This window comes from Hypomesus transpacificus, chromosome 8 (genome assembly GCF_021917145.1).
Source record: "Hypomesus transpacificus isolate Combined female chromosome 8, fHypTra1, whole genome shotgun sequence".
Taxonomy (NCBI): domain Eukaryota; kingdom Metazoa; phylum Chordata; class Actinopteri; order Osmeriformes; family Osmeridae; genus Hypomesus; species Hypomesus transpacificus.
The window spans coordinates 974,478-989,448 of record NC_061067.1 but is presented as its reverse complement, the minus strand read 5'-3'; the positions used below and the strand labels follow the sequence as shown (position 1 = coordinate 989,448).

General features: G+C 49.1%; 1 protein-coding gene across 3 annotated transcripts; it reads left to right on the top strand.

The window, feature by feature from the left end:
• Positions 1 to 1,215: 1,215 nt before the first annotated feature.
• On the top strand, positions 1,216 to 14,900 carry boc (BOC cell adhesion associated, oncogene regulated). 3 transcript variants are annotated; one of them, XM_047023872.1, is made up of 19 exons: positions 1,216 to 1,613; positions 1,813 to 2,094; positions 5,803 to 5,949; positions 7,100 to 7,243; positions 7,662 to 7,955; positions 8,858 to 9,130; positions 9,384 to 9,652; positions 9,903 to 10,068; positions 10,244 to 10,309; positions 10,709 to 10,909; positions 11,207 to 11,385; positions 11,597 to 11,819; positions 11,929 to 12,111; positions 12,255 to 12,466; positions 12,589 to 12,677; positions 12,780 to 12,934; positions 13,137 to 13,198; positions 13,396 to 13,618; positions 13,751 to 14,900. In XM_047023872.1, exons 1-19 carry the CDS (start codon positions 1,340 to 1,342, stop codon positions 13,870 to 13,872), a joined length of 3,564 nt encoding a protein of 1,187 aa, XP_046879828.1. In that variant the 5' UTR covers positions 1,216 to 1,339; the 3' UTR covers positions 13,873 to 14,900. The 3 variants fall into 3 exon arrangements, with proteins under 3 accessions (XP_046879828.1, XP_046879830.1, XP_046879829.1); XM_047023874.1 differs by having other exon boundaries at positions 1,217 to 1,517; XM_047023873.1 differs by having other exon boundaries at positions 1,217 to 1,541.
• Positions 14,901 to 14,971: the final 71 nt, after the last annotated feature.

Below are 14,971 nucleotides of genomic sequence, written 5' to 3'. Positions count from 1 at the left end.
CATGTTTGCATGTGTATCTGACCGAGAGAGAGAGGTTTGTGTATACTCTTACACATATAGGTATACATATGCCTAGAGGGCTATCATGTCCATGTGCTGTTGAATGCAGGTTCATGTACAGCACCAGTTAAAAGTGAATGGTAAAATGTGTCCAAACTTTTGACTGGTACTGTATGTGTGTATGGAGCAGTCTCTTCCATGTGGTTGTGGTTTCACTGCCAGATAAGCTGGATGTCAGAAGCTTCTGCATTTGGCTTCATCAGCTTGCCCTCCACAAAGGAGACAGGAGGACGCAGAAATAAATGGTTGCAAAATAAACAAGTCTATTCCCATGTTTCAACATTCTCCAGATAGCCTCCTTATCACTGTCAGTGTTCAGATGGCCCTGATGGCAGGATTACAGCATTCCAGTATCTCCAGAGAGAGAACTTCTCTGTCTAGAATTATACCCATATAACTGGTCCTGTACTGCATGTAGTCAGTGTGTGCATGTTTCTGTATGGGAATGTGTGTTTGTGATGTGTGAGTGTGTGTGTGTGAGACTGGCAGAGAGAGTGAAAGAGTGAGTGAGAGAGAGATTTGCAGTGTGGGAGCTGTAGACCACCCTCCTCATCCTGACGGGAAGTTGTTAGTTTAACCTGACAGGAAAGAATTTGGGAAACTTGGCAGAGTGGGACACGGGAGAGAGAAAAGCTGCCCTAACTGTATTAACTGTTAATAGACTGACCGTTACCTCTCTCCCCTCTGTCACGCATGCACTCTTTATGTCGCTCGCTCCTCTTTTCCTCAACCACAAATACTTTGTCTCTCTCTGTCTCTCTCTGTCTCTCTCTGTCTCTCTCTCTCTCTCTCTCTCTCTCTCTCTCTCTCTCTCTCTCTCTCTCTCTCTCTCTCTCTCTCTCTCTCTCTCTCTCTCTGTCTCTGTCTCTGTCTCACTCACTCACTCACTCACTCACTCACTCACTCACTCACACACACACTCACACACACTGCAGGACTATAGTCCTCTGTTTCACCCCCTGTCCTCCCTCTCAGTTGTTCTTTGTCAGGAGTGGTGAATGGCTGCTCTGTGCTCCCTCCCCCTCCTGCTCTCCTCGGCCCCTCTACCTGTATCAGTTACACCTGAGTGAGGCCTGGGGGGCGCGGGTGGGGGAAGGGAGGCTCAGGTTACTGCCTGCAGAATGAGGGCGCTTCTTTGATGAGCTCGGGGCTAGCGGGTGTGGGCGGTAGGAGTGTTGGGGGTCAGCGCTGAGATGGGGGCTTTGTTTTCACCAGGATTAGTACTTCCGAAGGGACATGACTCTTGTGTGCTGTGCCTTGCACATGTGTGGGTGCTCAGATGCTGCTGGAGGGTTGTCTAACTCTGCTTCTCTCTCTCGCCCCTGCAGGGGGTAGTGTATGGAAGATGTCTGGAACGCTGGACTGGACTCCCTGGATGAAAAAGCGAAGGGCTCGAGTGCTCTGTGCTCTGGGTGCAGTACTGCTCTGCTGCCTGCAGAGCGGCGCCACTGTCTCTGGTCAGTCCACCGTCACTGTCTCTGGTCAGTCCACCGTCACTGTCTCTGGTCAGTCCACCGTCACTGTCTCTGGTCAGTCCACCGTCACTGTCTCTGGTCAGTCCACCGCCACTGTCTCTGCTTGTAGCATGTTGTTTGACAGAGCCTGGTTTTTGTGTCCGTTAATTTACACGAGAGCATATGTAGACCATAAACAAACTCAATTTTATCTCTCTTTGATTATCTCTCCCTCCCTTCTCTCCTTTCTCCCTCCCCTCCTGACTCTCTCTTCTCCCCCTGATCTCTCCCTCCGCAGATGAGATCCCAGTCTTCACCCAGGAGCCTCTCTCTGTGGTTCAGAAACTGGGGGGCAGCGTGACCCTGCGCTGCACGGCCCTCCCCTCCAGCGCCAACATCAGCTGGCGTCTGAACGGCCAAGAGCTGGCTGGCGGGGCGGGCGGGGAGCTGGGCGTGGTGGTGGCACCTGGAGCCCTGCTCATCCCCGCCCTCACCAACCTGACCCTGGGGAGGTACCAGTGTGTGGCCAGCACCGGGGCTGGAGCCCTCGCTAGCGTGCCTGCTAACGTCACTGCAGCTAGTGAGTACTAGTCCAAATGAATATACCGATATACTCAAGATCACTTTCATTCGTATTTCAGCCTGGAAGTACGCATATGCATATAATCTATACTAAGGTATAAACACACTGTACACTTAAAACAAATACTATAATTGTGCGAACTCAAAACCTAATACTGCGATTAACTAGACGATTAACTAAACCACTTTGGTTCCAGTCAAACCTTCCACAAACAATAAACAAGCGCTATCTCACTTCACAATGTAGAGAGGGTGTAAATGGAACTGGGGAGGGAGTTTCTTACCCGCTGGTGCATTGTTGTGTGTATGGTGTTGTAAACAGTTGTGTGTTGGGTTAGCAGTGTAGAGTTGTGCGAGTCTGAGAAGAGAGCCAGTGTTTAGTGTGTGCCAGGGGACGGAGACAGAGAGAGGCCATTAAGCTGTAACCTGACCCACTGGTGTGGAGGGACCCTGGGGCAGGGCCCTTTCAGGATGGGGCCCCCCCTCCCTCCATCTCTGGATCCCTCCATCAGTTCCCCTGTTCCCTTGCTACCCACAACACCACATTCCATCTACCGGGGATGGGGGAGGATGACAGCAAGGAGTGTGTGTGTGTGTGTGTGTGTGTGGGGGGGGGGGGGGGGGGGGGGGGGGGTTGCAAGAGTTATGGCCCCGTAATTGAGCGGAGGGGCTGTTTTTCAAGTGTGTGTGTGTATGTGTGTGTGTCTTAAACAGACAGGGTATAGGGTGGATACACAGTGGAATAGGATAGTCTGCGAAGTTATTGTTAAATGAACGTGTCACAATGGATTTACGTTCTGTGAAGGTGCCTGCCTGCAGTGTTTCTGCATGTGTGTGTGTGAGTGAGTTTGTGTGTGGTGTGTTAGTCTGTGTAAGGTGTGTGTGTGTGTGTGTGTGAGAGAGAGGGAGAGACAGAGAAATACAAGGTGTTTAGACCAGTTGAGACAGGATTGTCTCCACTCACAAGATGAAACGTGATGTCAGTCTCCAGTCTTCCTCTCTACCCCAACTCTTTCTTTCTCTTGCTCTGTCAGCCTCTCGTAAGGTAGTAGAAGATTCAAGTATAAGTCCAACTGTGTCTCTTTCCCACCCTCTTATTCTCTCCTTACTTTCCCTGTTGTCGTCTGTTCTTCCCCTCTCTCATAGAGTCTTGGTAGTCAGGCGTTGTGTGGCTTCATAAACCTCATATGTACATAAGGCATTAGATATCACTGATCATTCCAACAGTGGATGAATCATGCTGATGTAACCACATATGGAGCCAGACGGCTTGTCCCTCCCAAAAGCCTCTCTCTAATTTAATAATGCCCCCCTCCCTCCCCAACCCGACCAGAGGAATGACTCCACAGGGACTGAGTGTGTGTGTGTGCATACATAAACTGTATGAGGTTCTTTTGTTATTTGTGTGTGTGGTTGGCGGAGAGAGGGGACTTATTCCCACTTCCATTCATATTATAGTTTTCCTGATTGCTTTGCATTTTTTGTTGTTGGCTGTGTGGATCTTCGTATTGTCCTCTTTATGTGTGTGTGTGTCAAACATGCTTGTGTTTGTGAAAGAAAAAGTATGAGTTATAGAGAGGAGAAGAGAGAGAGAGATGTAGAGGGAGTTGGGTTCCAAGCCCTTCCTGCTATCTGATTCTAAAGAATCTGTCTGAACTCTATCCCAAAGGAACAGAGCTGTTTTCACATTATTTAAAACTCCCTGCTTGAATTCCTTTGTAGACAGCCAGCCTCCCCTTAACAGACAGGGAGTCCAGAAGACTGCAAACACACACAGCCACAAATAGATGAACACAACAAAGACATGAAACACACACCCTCGTGTACTAAAACACTGAGACAGCTATGACACAGGGACCAATACACACACAAACATCTACACACTCTACTCTTACGGCCCTCCCACCATCAGACATAAAGATGATGAATGCAGAGTCTATCTCAAAGTATTTAAACCAGCATTGCCAAGCAGCCCTGGAACAAGGGGCCAGCTTCTCTTTATAAATACCATCAATCCTGTCCCTGGCCCCTGTCTCACTGCACAGAGCCAGCAGGACACACACACACTCATCCCACATACACACAACGGACATGCACACACACTATAACTCACACGTTTGTGCACACCTGAGAGCCACACATGCGGGACTGTTTTGAAGAAGAATGTAGGGGTGGAGGTGTGTGTGTGTGTGTGTGGGGGGGGGGGGGGGTTAAAGGTGTTGTTGGAGGAATTTGGGAGAGGCGGGGGGAGGGGCAAAGAACGAGAGGGGGCAGGCAGGGGGTAGCTGTAAAAACAGGACCTGATTGATTTAGCAAATGGACCATCACAGTCTCTCTCCAAGACTGCACCCTCCCACTCCAGAATGACACACGCACACGCACACACACACACACACACCACTCAGCATGACATGTCCTGGGATTCTCATCTCTCTTGGTATAGGGGTAAGGGTTGTGTGCAGGAGAAGGTGGGGGTGGGTGGGGGGGGGGGCACCTGTCAAGGCCAAATCTCCCCCATAGCTCACTGTTCCCATTAAAGCCTCCATCCAGACAGAAATACTGTGCTGACGGAGAATAGATCAGATGTGTATCGCGTCACACACTTTCAGTCATCCATGGTGAAAGGTGTGTGTTTAGCATTGCGTCTCTATCTGCAGATGGCGTGAAGTGGCCTTAGCTAAACCCCTGTTCATCTCGCCACAACTGGATACAGTGTCTCGTTTGTCTAGTCGGGGAGTTGACTGCATGTTAGTGGCTCATGTTCAACTGTCTGGCAGAGGGCGGGGAGTCCAAAAACAACAGTAAGCCATAGCACCTCTGGAAAATATGGAGGGACGCCATATTTGGAAAGAATAAATCAACATGGGAAAGTTGGACATTTAATTAGGTTCTGGGGAAGTTGTATTTTGGTTCCATCTTGGCGTCAGGCTTCTTCCACTCTGCAGGTCTTATCATGCGTTATGTTCTCTTACTCTTTCCGTCCGTTTAGTTTCCTCTTCGGTGTCACGACCCTCCTTGTGTTTATCTCTTCCCCCCCCCCCCCCCCCCCCGCTCTCTCTGGTCAGTCCTTCGCATGGTTTCGGGGGTCCCCCCCCTCCAGACATGGTTTCAAAGCCTAGCCTTTGCTACTTCCTCCCAATCCAAACTGGTTATCTTTCCCTGAAACTCAAGGAAGGCCACCTCTCCCCTCTGACCCCATGTCCAGGCCCCCAGGCCCTCCGAGAGGGGCGAGGGGTCAGGGGTCGGCCCTGTGCCTGTGCAGTATGGCGTCCGGGCAGACAGGGTGTCTACAGAGCAGAGTCCCAGACTCACAGCACATGGCCCCTCTATAATCCCTCTGGCTTTCCCACAGTAACCAGCTCCCTAACCAGAGCCAGGCCCGGGCCCTCTGTCACACTGCACTATTCATAGCTGGAGAAGGAATCAAAGATGCCAACTGTAGCAGGCTGCTGTATACACCCAATATGGCGACAGCAGGTCCCTACGCTCAGCCCGTTACCAGGAAAATGTAATGATGATTCCGCTGCTTTGATGGATGTGGATTGAACTCATCCGTGTGTTTGTTTGGAGCCTTCAGTGAAGCTTTGTATGTTAGTAAGCTGCTGTGTGTGTCAATGTCCTCAACATGTCTTTCTCTCTCTCTCTCTGTGTCTGTCTACCCCAACCTCGCCCGCCCCTCTCTGTTTCGCTCTCTCGACCATCTCAGAGCTCCGTGACTTTGAGCCAGACGACCAGCTGGTGATTGAGGTGGATGAAGGCAACACTGCCGTCATCGAGTGTCACCTCCCAGAGAGCCAGCCCAAGGCCCAGGTCCGCTACAGCGTCAAGCAGGAGTGGCTGGAGACATCGAAAGGTTAATGTGCTGCACCTTTCCCTTTCTCTGTCTCTCTCTCTCTCTCTCTCTCTCTCTCTCTCTCTCTCTCTCTCTCTCCCTCTTCTTTAGGATGAAAGAGAGATCATGCTCATTAGAATGTGTAGTCTCTCTCTCCTGCTCTTCATCCTTTTCTCAGTTATCTGTCACTCTCTCTCTATCACTCTCGCTGAGTTACTGGAATGCTGTAATCCTGCCATCTGAACACTGCCAGTGATAAGGAGAATGTTGAAACATGGGAATAGACTTGTTTATATTGCAACCATTTATTTCTATTTTGTTCTCCTGTCTCCTTTGTGGAGGGCAAGCTGATGAATCCAAAGTGCAGGAGCTTCTGATATCCAGCTTATCTGGCAGTGAAACCACAACCACATGGAAGAGACTGCTCTCTGACTGGCAGCTGTTGTACTCCAGGACTTCACCTAGTGGCAGCTCTTAGAAGTGCACCCTGCGTGGTTAATTATGCCTCACCAAACTCAAGTCCTGCCATATTCTTATCGGGTAACACTTTATAGAAGAAAAACATATTTTGAAAGCGTCAAGTCTTTTTAATGGGGGTTTTTACATCCAAAAATGAGGAAACATTATGTTACCAAACCCAGAGATGGCAAAAGTACACACATCCTTCACTCAAGTAGAAGTACAGAACTCATGTTTAAAAAGACATGGCCTACTGACTACACCTTTTCACTCAAGTTAAAGTAAAGACATATACATATACAAAGTAAAAAAATATATTTGTTGCAAATGTTGCAACCAGAAAATCCTTCATCTCAAATATTTATGGGTTCAATTTCTTTTTGCGAATTTTTGGGATCAGAATTTTATTGTTCGAATCAGAGCAACCGGAGTTTCCAAACCTACATTTTAAAAACAAAATAAAAGCGCACCATCGGAACTTATCAAAATAAAAGTTACTTTTTTTGAAGGAGCGGAAGCACATATACGCAACCCTCTCCACACCAGCTAGAGAAACACACCAGCTTGAGAAACACACCAGCTTGAGAAACACTGCTCTAGCTTGTCCCTGACCTAATATGAAGAACATATTCAACACACTCCAGCTAGCACCCTGTTTGTTCCAGTTGCATGGGGGCTTTTTCCAACCCCTCTCCCGGTTGTGTCGCCACAGGAAACTACCTGATCATGCCGTCAGGAAACCTGCAGATTGCCAACGCCACGCTGGAGGACGAGGGCCTGTACAAGTGTGCCGCCTACAACCCCGTCACCCAGGAGGTGAAGACCTCCACCTCCACTGACCGCCTCCGCGTACGCCGTGAGTAACCACCACCCGTCCCCATGACCTCTGACCCCTGGTCAACCTGAAGATGAAGCCCAACCTTGTCCATTCATACTGGTGACGAGTGGTTCCTGTTTAGTTAGCTTGGCACCAAAATACTTACTTACTTATTGGTGTAGCTTTCTGATCTCCACTTTGGGGAAAAAAGAGTTAGAAATTGGCTCCAACTGAAGGACATTTTTTTGTGAAATAGGTTAACAAGTCAAATGAAATCTTGACAGAATCTCAACAAACCCTGTTTCTGATCGATAGAAAACAAACCCAGTCAAGCTCACCTCTGGGCAGTATTTATAGCAGATCGCAACACGTTTGAACCTTAACTTTGGTATTCACCAAGGATTCTCCCTCCCTCCTTCCCCCTCCCCCCCCCCCCCCCCCCCCCCCCCCCCCCCAGGCTCCACGTCCGAGGCGGCTCGCATCATCTACCCACCGGCCTCGCGCTCCATCATGGTGACCAGGGGACAGCGTCTGGTTCTGGAGTGCGTGGCTAGTGGGACCCCCACCCCTCAGGTCACATGGGCCAAGGACGGGCAGGACCTGCGTTTCCATAACAACACGCGCTTCCTGCTCAGCAACCTGCTGATCGACGCGGCGGGCGAGGGAGACTCGGGGATGTACGCGTGTCACGCCAACAACGGTGTTGGTTCTGCTAACACCGCCACCGCGCTCTACGACGTCCAGGTGTTCGGTGAGTAACCAAGACTTGCGTGTGTGTGTTTAAGGTCGCTACAATCTTTAAATGGACAATCTTTAAACTGATATGTTTTCGACATCGTGTGTTAACAGTTTTAGATACGTAGGATGTTTGAGAGAACTGTTTTAAGGTTTCTTTGTGTCTCTATGGCACAGGATCAGAGAGTTGTTATCCAGGCTTTATGGATTAGCTGAGAGCTAAACTACAGCTATTTCTCTTTGGAAGTTTATCTTGAGCGCAGTTTAGGTGTGCGTCTCAGACTTGATGGTTAGCCTGACTCCTGTTTGGTGGTAAGAAAGAACACAGGGCTGAATGTGTGTCTGTTTCAGTGGTGTGTGTGTGTGCGTTTGTGTGAGTCTCTGTGTGTGTGTGTGTGTGCGTGAGTCTTTTTAAGTGAGGGTTGAGGTTGTGTAAGACTGTGTGTGTGTGTGTGTGTGTGTGTGGAAACAGAGCTCTCTGTTAACTTGGCTTGATGGAGCATGGCTATTTACAGATGACTGTTTTTACAGTGATTGTGTGTGTGTGTGTGTGCGTTTGTGTGAGTCTCTGTGTGTGTGTGTGTGTGTGTGAGTCTGTGTGTGATGTGGGTTTGTCTCTCAGCATCTGGCCCTAATTAAAGCTGGATTGCTGCTGTAGCTCTAATGAGCTCTGCCTCTCCCTGATTCCCTAGCAGCCAACCATCAACTGGCTGGCCAGACTGCCTACACACACACACACACACACACAAACACACAATCTACAGACACACCACCAATGACACAACCCACTGTAAGCACACAGAGACAATGTGTCTTTCTCTTATTGACACCCCTCCCTCCCTCCCCCCATCTCCCTCCCTCCCCCCATCTCCCCCCATCTCCCTCCCTCCCTCCCCCCATCTCCCTCCCTCCCTCCAGAGCCCCCTCAGGTGGTGGTGGAGCTGCTGCAACAGGAGGTGGCGTGGGGCGAGAGCGTGAGGTTCAGCTGCCAGGCCCGGGGCAAGCCTGCCCCCTCTGTGGTGTGGCTCCACAACGCCCGGCCCCTCGCCCCGTCTCCGCGCCACCGCCTGTCAGCCCGCGTGCTGCGCGTCCTCAACGTGGGCCCTCAGGACGACGGCCTGTACCAATGCCTGGCGGAGAACGGCTTGGGCAGCTCCCAGGCCGCCGCCCGCCTCCTCACCGTGCCCACCGGTGAGACCAACACCAGACTTGTACTGCCTGCTTGGTTTGGATTCAAAAACGAATTTAACAGTTATATACCCAATATCTTTTAAATATGCCTGACGAATCTGTGTGAAACCAGTTAGCCTAGCCTAAAGCCTAACGTTAAAGTAAATACAAAAAGGTTTTGGGAGTGTGCTTGTCTCTTGACCTAGAACTCCCTCTGTGTGGTCAGTTACCTGTAGTTCCAACCCTGTCCCCCCCCCCGTGTGATCACCTGCAGTTGTTCCACCACGTCCCGGCAAGCTGCCCATCCTGCGACCCCTCAGCCCAGACAAGGTCCTGCGAGAGCAGGCCCCAGTGAGGCCTGGGGGTACGGGTATCCTGCTCCCCCAGGACTGCTCAGAGCTGCATGGGCACATCTCCCCAGCAGAGGCCCCTGTCATCCTGAGTCAGCCGCGCACCGTCAAGTCCGACTTCTACGAGCTGACCTGGAAGCCTCGCCACGACGGAGGGTCTCCTGTGCAGGAATACATCGTCAAGTACAGAAAGGTACTTTCTGTCTGTGCTGCTTTAATGGTGGTGCTACATCCAGCTTCATTTCAGAATACACTTGTTCTCGCAGTGATGTAGTTATTCAAATGGTATCTGCCACAGGTCGGCACAAACCCAAATTATTCACATGGAGATTTGTTCGATTCACATAGACATTTGTAAAATTAGAACTGTCAAACTGCTTTAGGCTGTGTCATTTCCTTTTAAAGTAGCACTGACAGTCTCTCTCCCTGTCTCCCTGTGCCAGACCGGAGACCCTCCAGGTGAATGGGCCACCAGCAGCATCCCAGGGTCCCTCCACAAGCTCACCCTGGCCAAGCTGCATCCCGCCAGCCTCTACGAGGTGGAAATGGCCGCCAAAAACTGTGCCGGTCTGGGCCAGCCCGCCATGATGACCTTCAGAACAGGCAAAGGTACCAGACTAGGTCATCATCATCATCTGTTCAGTTCAACCCTCTTATATAAGGGACTCTGAGTGTTCCAAGTCTTTTTGTCAGTTATTTTGCAGAACTGGAAAGGCTCCATTGATCGTCTCCGACCTGTTTGTATTAATCGTCTTTGTTCATGTTGTTGTCTCCATGACGATAGGTCGCCGAAGCCCAGGGCCAAACGAACCCCCGAAGACTCCGCCTGTGCCTTCACCTCGCCTCTCTCGTGAGTTCCTGTTGCGGAAGGGAAAAAAACCGTTACAAAACATCCCTCTCCATTCTCACATCCTGTAACTAACCCTAGCACAGCTACAACACTGCCAAGAGTATCTGAGCTGTTTAACTCACATCTACACCGTCTTAACGGCTGTGTTCTCACTGTTCCTAGGCTACGGCGTTAACCTATAACCTTTCTATTCTGTACTAACCTCCAAATCTTCTAATCTCTTTCACTCCTCCCACTGAAGGATGAGCCAACAGTAAGTGTCTGTTGGTGTCCTACTGGTTTCTGTGTTGTTGTTGTGTGCATGTGCCCGCACCATGTATGGGTGGCCAATGGGGAAACAGTGTGTGTGTGTGTGTGTGTTGTATTCGTCTGCTTGATGTCCTGTCTTCTGCTTCTCAGCTCCAGAAGCGCCTGACAAACCCACCATCTCTACGGCGTCGGAGACGTCCGCGTACGTGACCTGGATCCCGCGCGGTAACCGCGGTTTCCCCATCCAGTCGTTCAGGGTGGAGTACAAGAAGAAGGGAGCGGAGTGGGAGGTTGCCGTGGCGAACATCCCCCCTTCTAGACTCTCTGTGGAAATCAGCAGCCTTGAGAAAGGTCAGACTCTTCATCATCATCATCTTCAGCTATAGCATTGGCATCACTATACTCTGATCACTGCTAGTATCGTGATCACACCATCATCTTTTTCTATTATCGTCATCATCATCGTGCGAACTTGAATGTTATTGCTCATAATTATCCTCATCATTGCCATTTCCAAAACGGTCGACATCATCAGTCATCCTCGTTCTCATAGTCGACCTAATGTTGTTCTTCCAATCAGTCATGATCACAATCGCGTCCAGATGTGCTGTAGATTGTTCACCGACCACATCCGTTGTGTCGCTCTAGGTACGTCCTACAAGTTCAGAGTGGTGGCTGTGAACGTGATAGGGGCCAGCCCCCCCAGTGCACCCTCCAAGCTGTACACGGTGGTGGGTAGTGGCAGGACTAACGAGAGGCCCATCGACGGGCCCTACATCACCTACAACGAAGCCATCAACGAGACCACCATCATCCTGAAATGGACGGTGAGTGAATCAAAACCGAGATGGAGGGAGGAAGAGAAAGCAAGATAAAGAAAGGGAAGGAAGGGAAGGAAGGGGACAAGTGACAGTGTTTTTCGCCCCCAATGTGTTTGTGAGGACAGAGTGAAGTCTCACATCACTTCCTTACATGTGTTTGGGAGTCTGACAGACACGTGTCACTAAATCATCCCTGCTTCTCTCTCTCACACACCAGTACACACCTCACAACAACACGCCCATCTACGGCTTCTACATTTTCTACCGGCCCACGGACAGCGACAACGACAGCGACTACAAGAAGGATGTGGTGGAGGGAGACCGCTACTGGCACTCCATTACTGACCTGCAGCCAGAGACGGCCTACGATATAAAGATGCAGTGCTTCAACGAGGGAGGAGAGAGCGAGTTTGGCAACGTGGTCATCTTGGAAACGAAAGGTATGCTTCTGTCTATCTGACACTGCACTTCAATAATTGCTTGTATATGAACTGATATGAAATCACCGGTAGTTGTTAAACATGTGAACTGATTATCTTTCTTTCTTAGCTCGCTCAAACCAGCCCTCTCCTCCGTCAGAGGTGCCCTCGCTCCGACCCGTGCAGCCTGGGGGCCCGGTGCCCCGCCCCAGCGACCTCCCCTACCTCATCGTGGGCGTGGTCTTGGGAGTGCTGGTCTTCATCATCGTAGCCTTCATCCCCTTCTGCTTGTGGAGGGCATGGGCCAAGCAGAGTGAGTGAGGAGGAGGAGGACCAAAACAAAACCCCGATATACCCAACTATATTCCATACATATTCGGAACATGATCCGTGGCAAACGGTGCAGCCGCTAAACCATCCTAAATGTCTTAACTTGTTTTTGTTTTGATCTGCCAGAGCAAACGTCAGACCTGTGTTTCCCTGCTGTGGCTTCCCCGGTCTCCTCCTGCCAGTACACCATGGTTCCCCTCCAGGGCCTGGCCCTGGTCAAACAGTGCCCCCTCGACCCCCACCTAGCCCACCAACACGCAGTGTACCCCCCTAACGGAGAATACACCCCCAATGGGAAACCTTATCACCCCACACACTGCCTGCCAGGACTGCACCAGGTAACTCACAAAACAGATTGAGCGATCTTCAGGATGACTCGTTATTCTACGGAGGATTCAAACTGATTTCCTTTCGGAGAACGTGCTGGTGTATAACCCGGTTATTTTTCCTGTCCCTGCAGGAGGATATGGAGTGTGGCTTGGAGTGTGACACGTTGCTGCCACAGACACTGTCAAACGGACACACACCTGGTTACCACTACTCAAACAGGTATGCAACTATACCCGCGCGTGTGTGTGTGTGTGTGTGTGTGTGTGTGTGTACTGGAGGTAAACAGGTAAACAATGTTCACACACATCTCGTCTCCCTCAGCTGTCCAGAGCACCATGGAGAAGTCTGTTGTCTTCCTGATGACTCCACCCTCCAGCTTCTCAACACCTCACACCGGCCAATCAGCTGTCTGGAACTGGAAGAGGACGCCCACTTTTACTCCAATAATGTACCGCATGCAAATGAAATCGCACGAGGTACGAGTCCATCAAGCTTAGGGATAAAGAAAAAACAACATATATATATATATATATATATATATATATATATATATATATATATAAAAAATATACAAAATATGGAATTCTGGCTGGAATTCTGGCTGATGTTAGCTCTTTGGATATTACATTATGCGTTGGGTCACCAATTGAACTCTAAAACTGTGTGTTTGTGTTGTAGATGCACCATACATTATCTACAGTGAAGCGATCAACGAGACGACCATCATCCTAAAATGGACGGTGAGTTGAAGAGAGTGTCTGTAATGAGAAAGGGATGTATATGATATGTAATATGGTACAAACTAAAAGAGACAGAGAATGTGTTTATGGTGACTGAAGAGTGAGATTACTGTGTAGAGATGGTTCCTTACGTGTGTTTGGGAGTCTGACAGACACGTGTCACTAAATCATCCCTGCTTCTCTCTCTCACACACCAGTACACACCTCAAAACAACACGCCCATCTACGGCTTCTACATCTTCTACCGGCCCACGGACAGCGACAACGACAGCGACTACAAGAAGGATGTGGTGGAGGGAGACCGCTACTGGCACTCCATTACTGACCTGCAGCCAGAGACGGCCTACGATATCAAGATGCAGTGCTTCAACGAGGGAGGAGAGAGCGAGTTTGGCAACGTGGTCATCTTGGAAACGAAAGGTAAGGTTCTGCCTTTAAACGCCATGCTGCACACACACACCTTTCCACCTTTGCACTTAACACAACGCTTGAACTTACATTCAGAAAAGTCACTTGTTCCCCTCTCTCTCGCTCTCTCTCTCTTCTATACAGGTCTGCCATGCTGTCCTCTTTTAGTACTGGAAGAGGAAGACCGATCCACCAGCACAACAACAGTTACAACGCCATTATCCCAAGATGCACCACTGCAGGAAGTGGATTCCCTCCAAAGTTGAAAGTCGCCAGAGGAAAAAGGGACAAAAGACTCCTGAAAAGCTCTTAAAAAAAAGACGAGAGAAAAATATTTATTTTTGTATCACAGATATTTATATATTTATGCTTTTGTACATAAGAGTTTTGAAATGCTGTTTATAAGGACATGTTCATATTGAGAAAAAGGATACGTCCTCTTCATACAACTTAGACAAAGGGAGGATCTGTTACCACGTTTTATCATCTGTGTGTGCACCAAGTCTGTTATTGTACTTTTACGTCTGCATTCCTTGGAGAGTCTCCAAGATAATTATATGCCTGGCAACTATAGATTTCCAAATTCTATCTCTCTTCCCAGTATATGCACACCATCTGATGCACTCTTCCAAGTCATTCCAATCTAAAACACTAAAACTTACCAGAGGGTTATTTCATGAAGTAGGTTCTGTATCATCCTGCTTTGTGGACAACAGAGGAATCAGAACGCCTTCATTCCGACAAAATGGTGTACCTGTTGTGATTTGATGCTGTTGCTGCTCTCCACGGTGCTCAAGGTACAACTGTCCCATTGTGTATAGAAGTGACATATTATGCATTCTTCATCATTAACAATGTATTAACAAATGTACGCAACATAAAAGCACCCAGCCTCTGTAGTTATAGCACAAAAGAGTATATATTGTATAGTTATTTATTTTTACGAGCCAGATTTTGTTTATTTTTTGTTATCACTAAATGGGAGAGATTCTGGAAGATATCTGTAACACACTCATAAGCTGATTTTTATTTTGGAGTTAAATTGTTTCTGAAATAACTTCTGTTTACTGTTTTGCTGGTCACCAAAGGACTGCCGAATGAGGGAATTATGACTGTCTTGTCAGTGTTATGCGTCCCATGCAGTTTGGTGTGTCATTATTAGCCTTTCCTAGCGGCACTGGAGATCAAAATGAAGGAATCCTCGAATCTGTACCCCACTTTTATTAATGTGGCCATTGTTGTGGTTACACAGGCTGGAGCACTATTGCATGTAAATAAAGCTTAAGAAATCCTATCCATACTGTCGAGCTTCTTTCCAACAGTAGTTAACCAAAACACAAATCCACCCTCGGTCTTGCATCGTTT

Excerpts from the sequence above, each read along its gene's own strand:
- boc (XM_047023872.1), top strand. The coding sequence starts at position 1,340 with ATGCTGCTGGAGGGTTGTCTAACTCTGCTTCTCTCTCTCGCCCCTGCA. Across the intron at positions 2,095-5,802 it reads TGCTAACGTCACTGCAGCTA|AGCTCCGTGACTTTGAGCCA; the intron begins GTGAGTACTAGT and ends CGACCATCTCAG. Across the intron at positions 12,935-13,136 it reads TGCAAATGAAATCGCACGAG|ATGCACCATACATTATCTAC; the intron begins GTACGAGTCCAT and ends TTTGTGTTGTAG.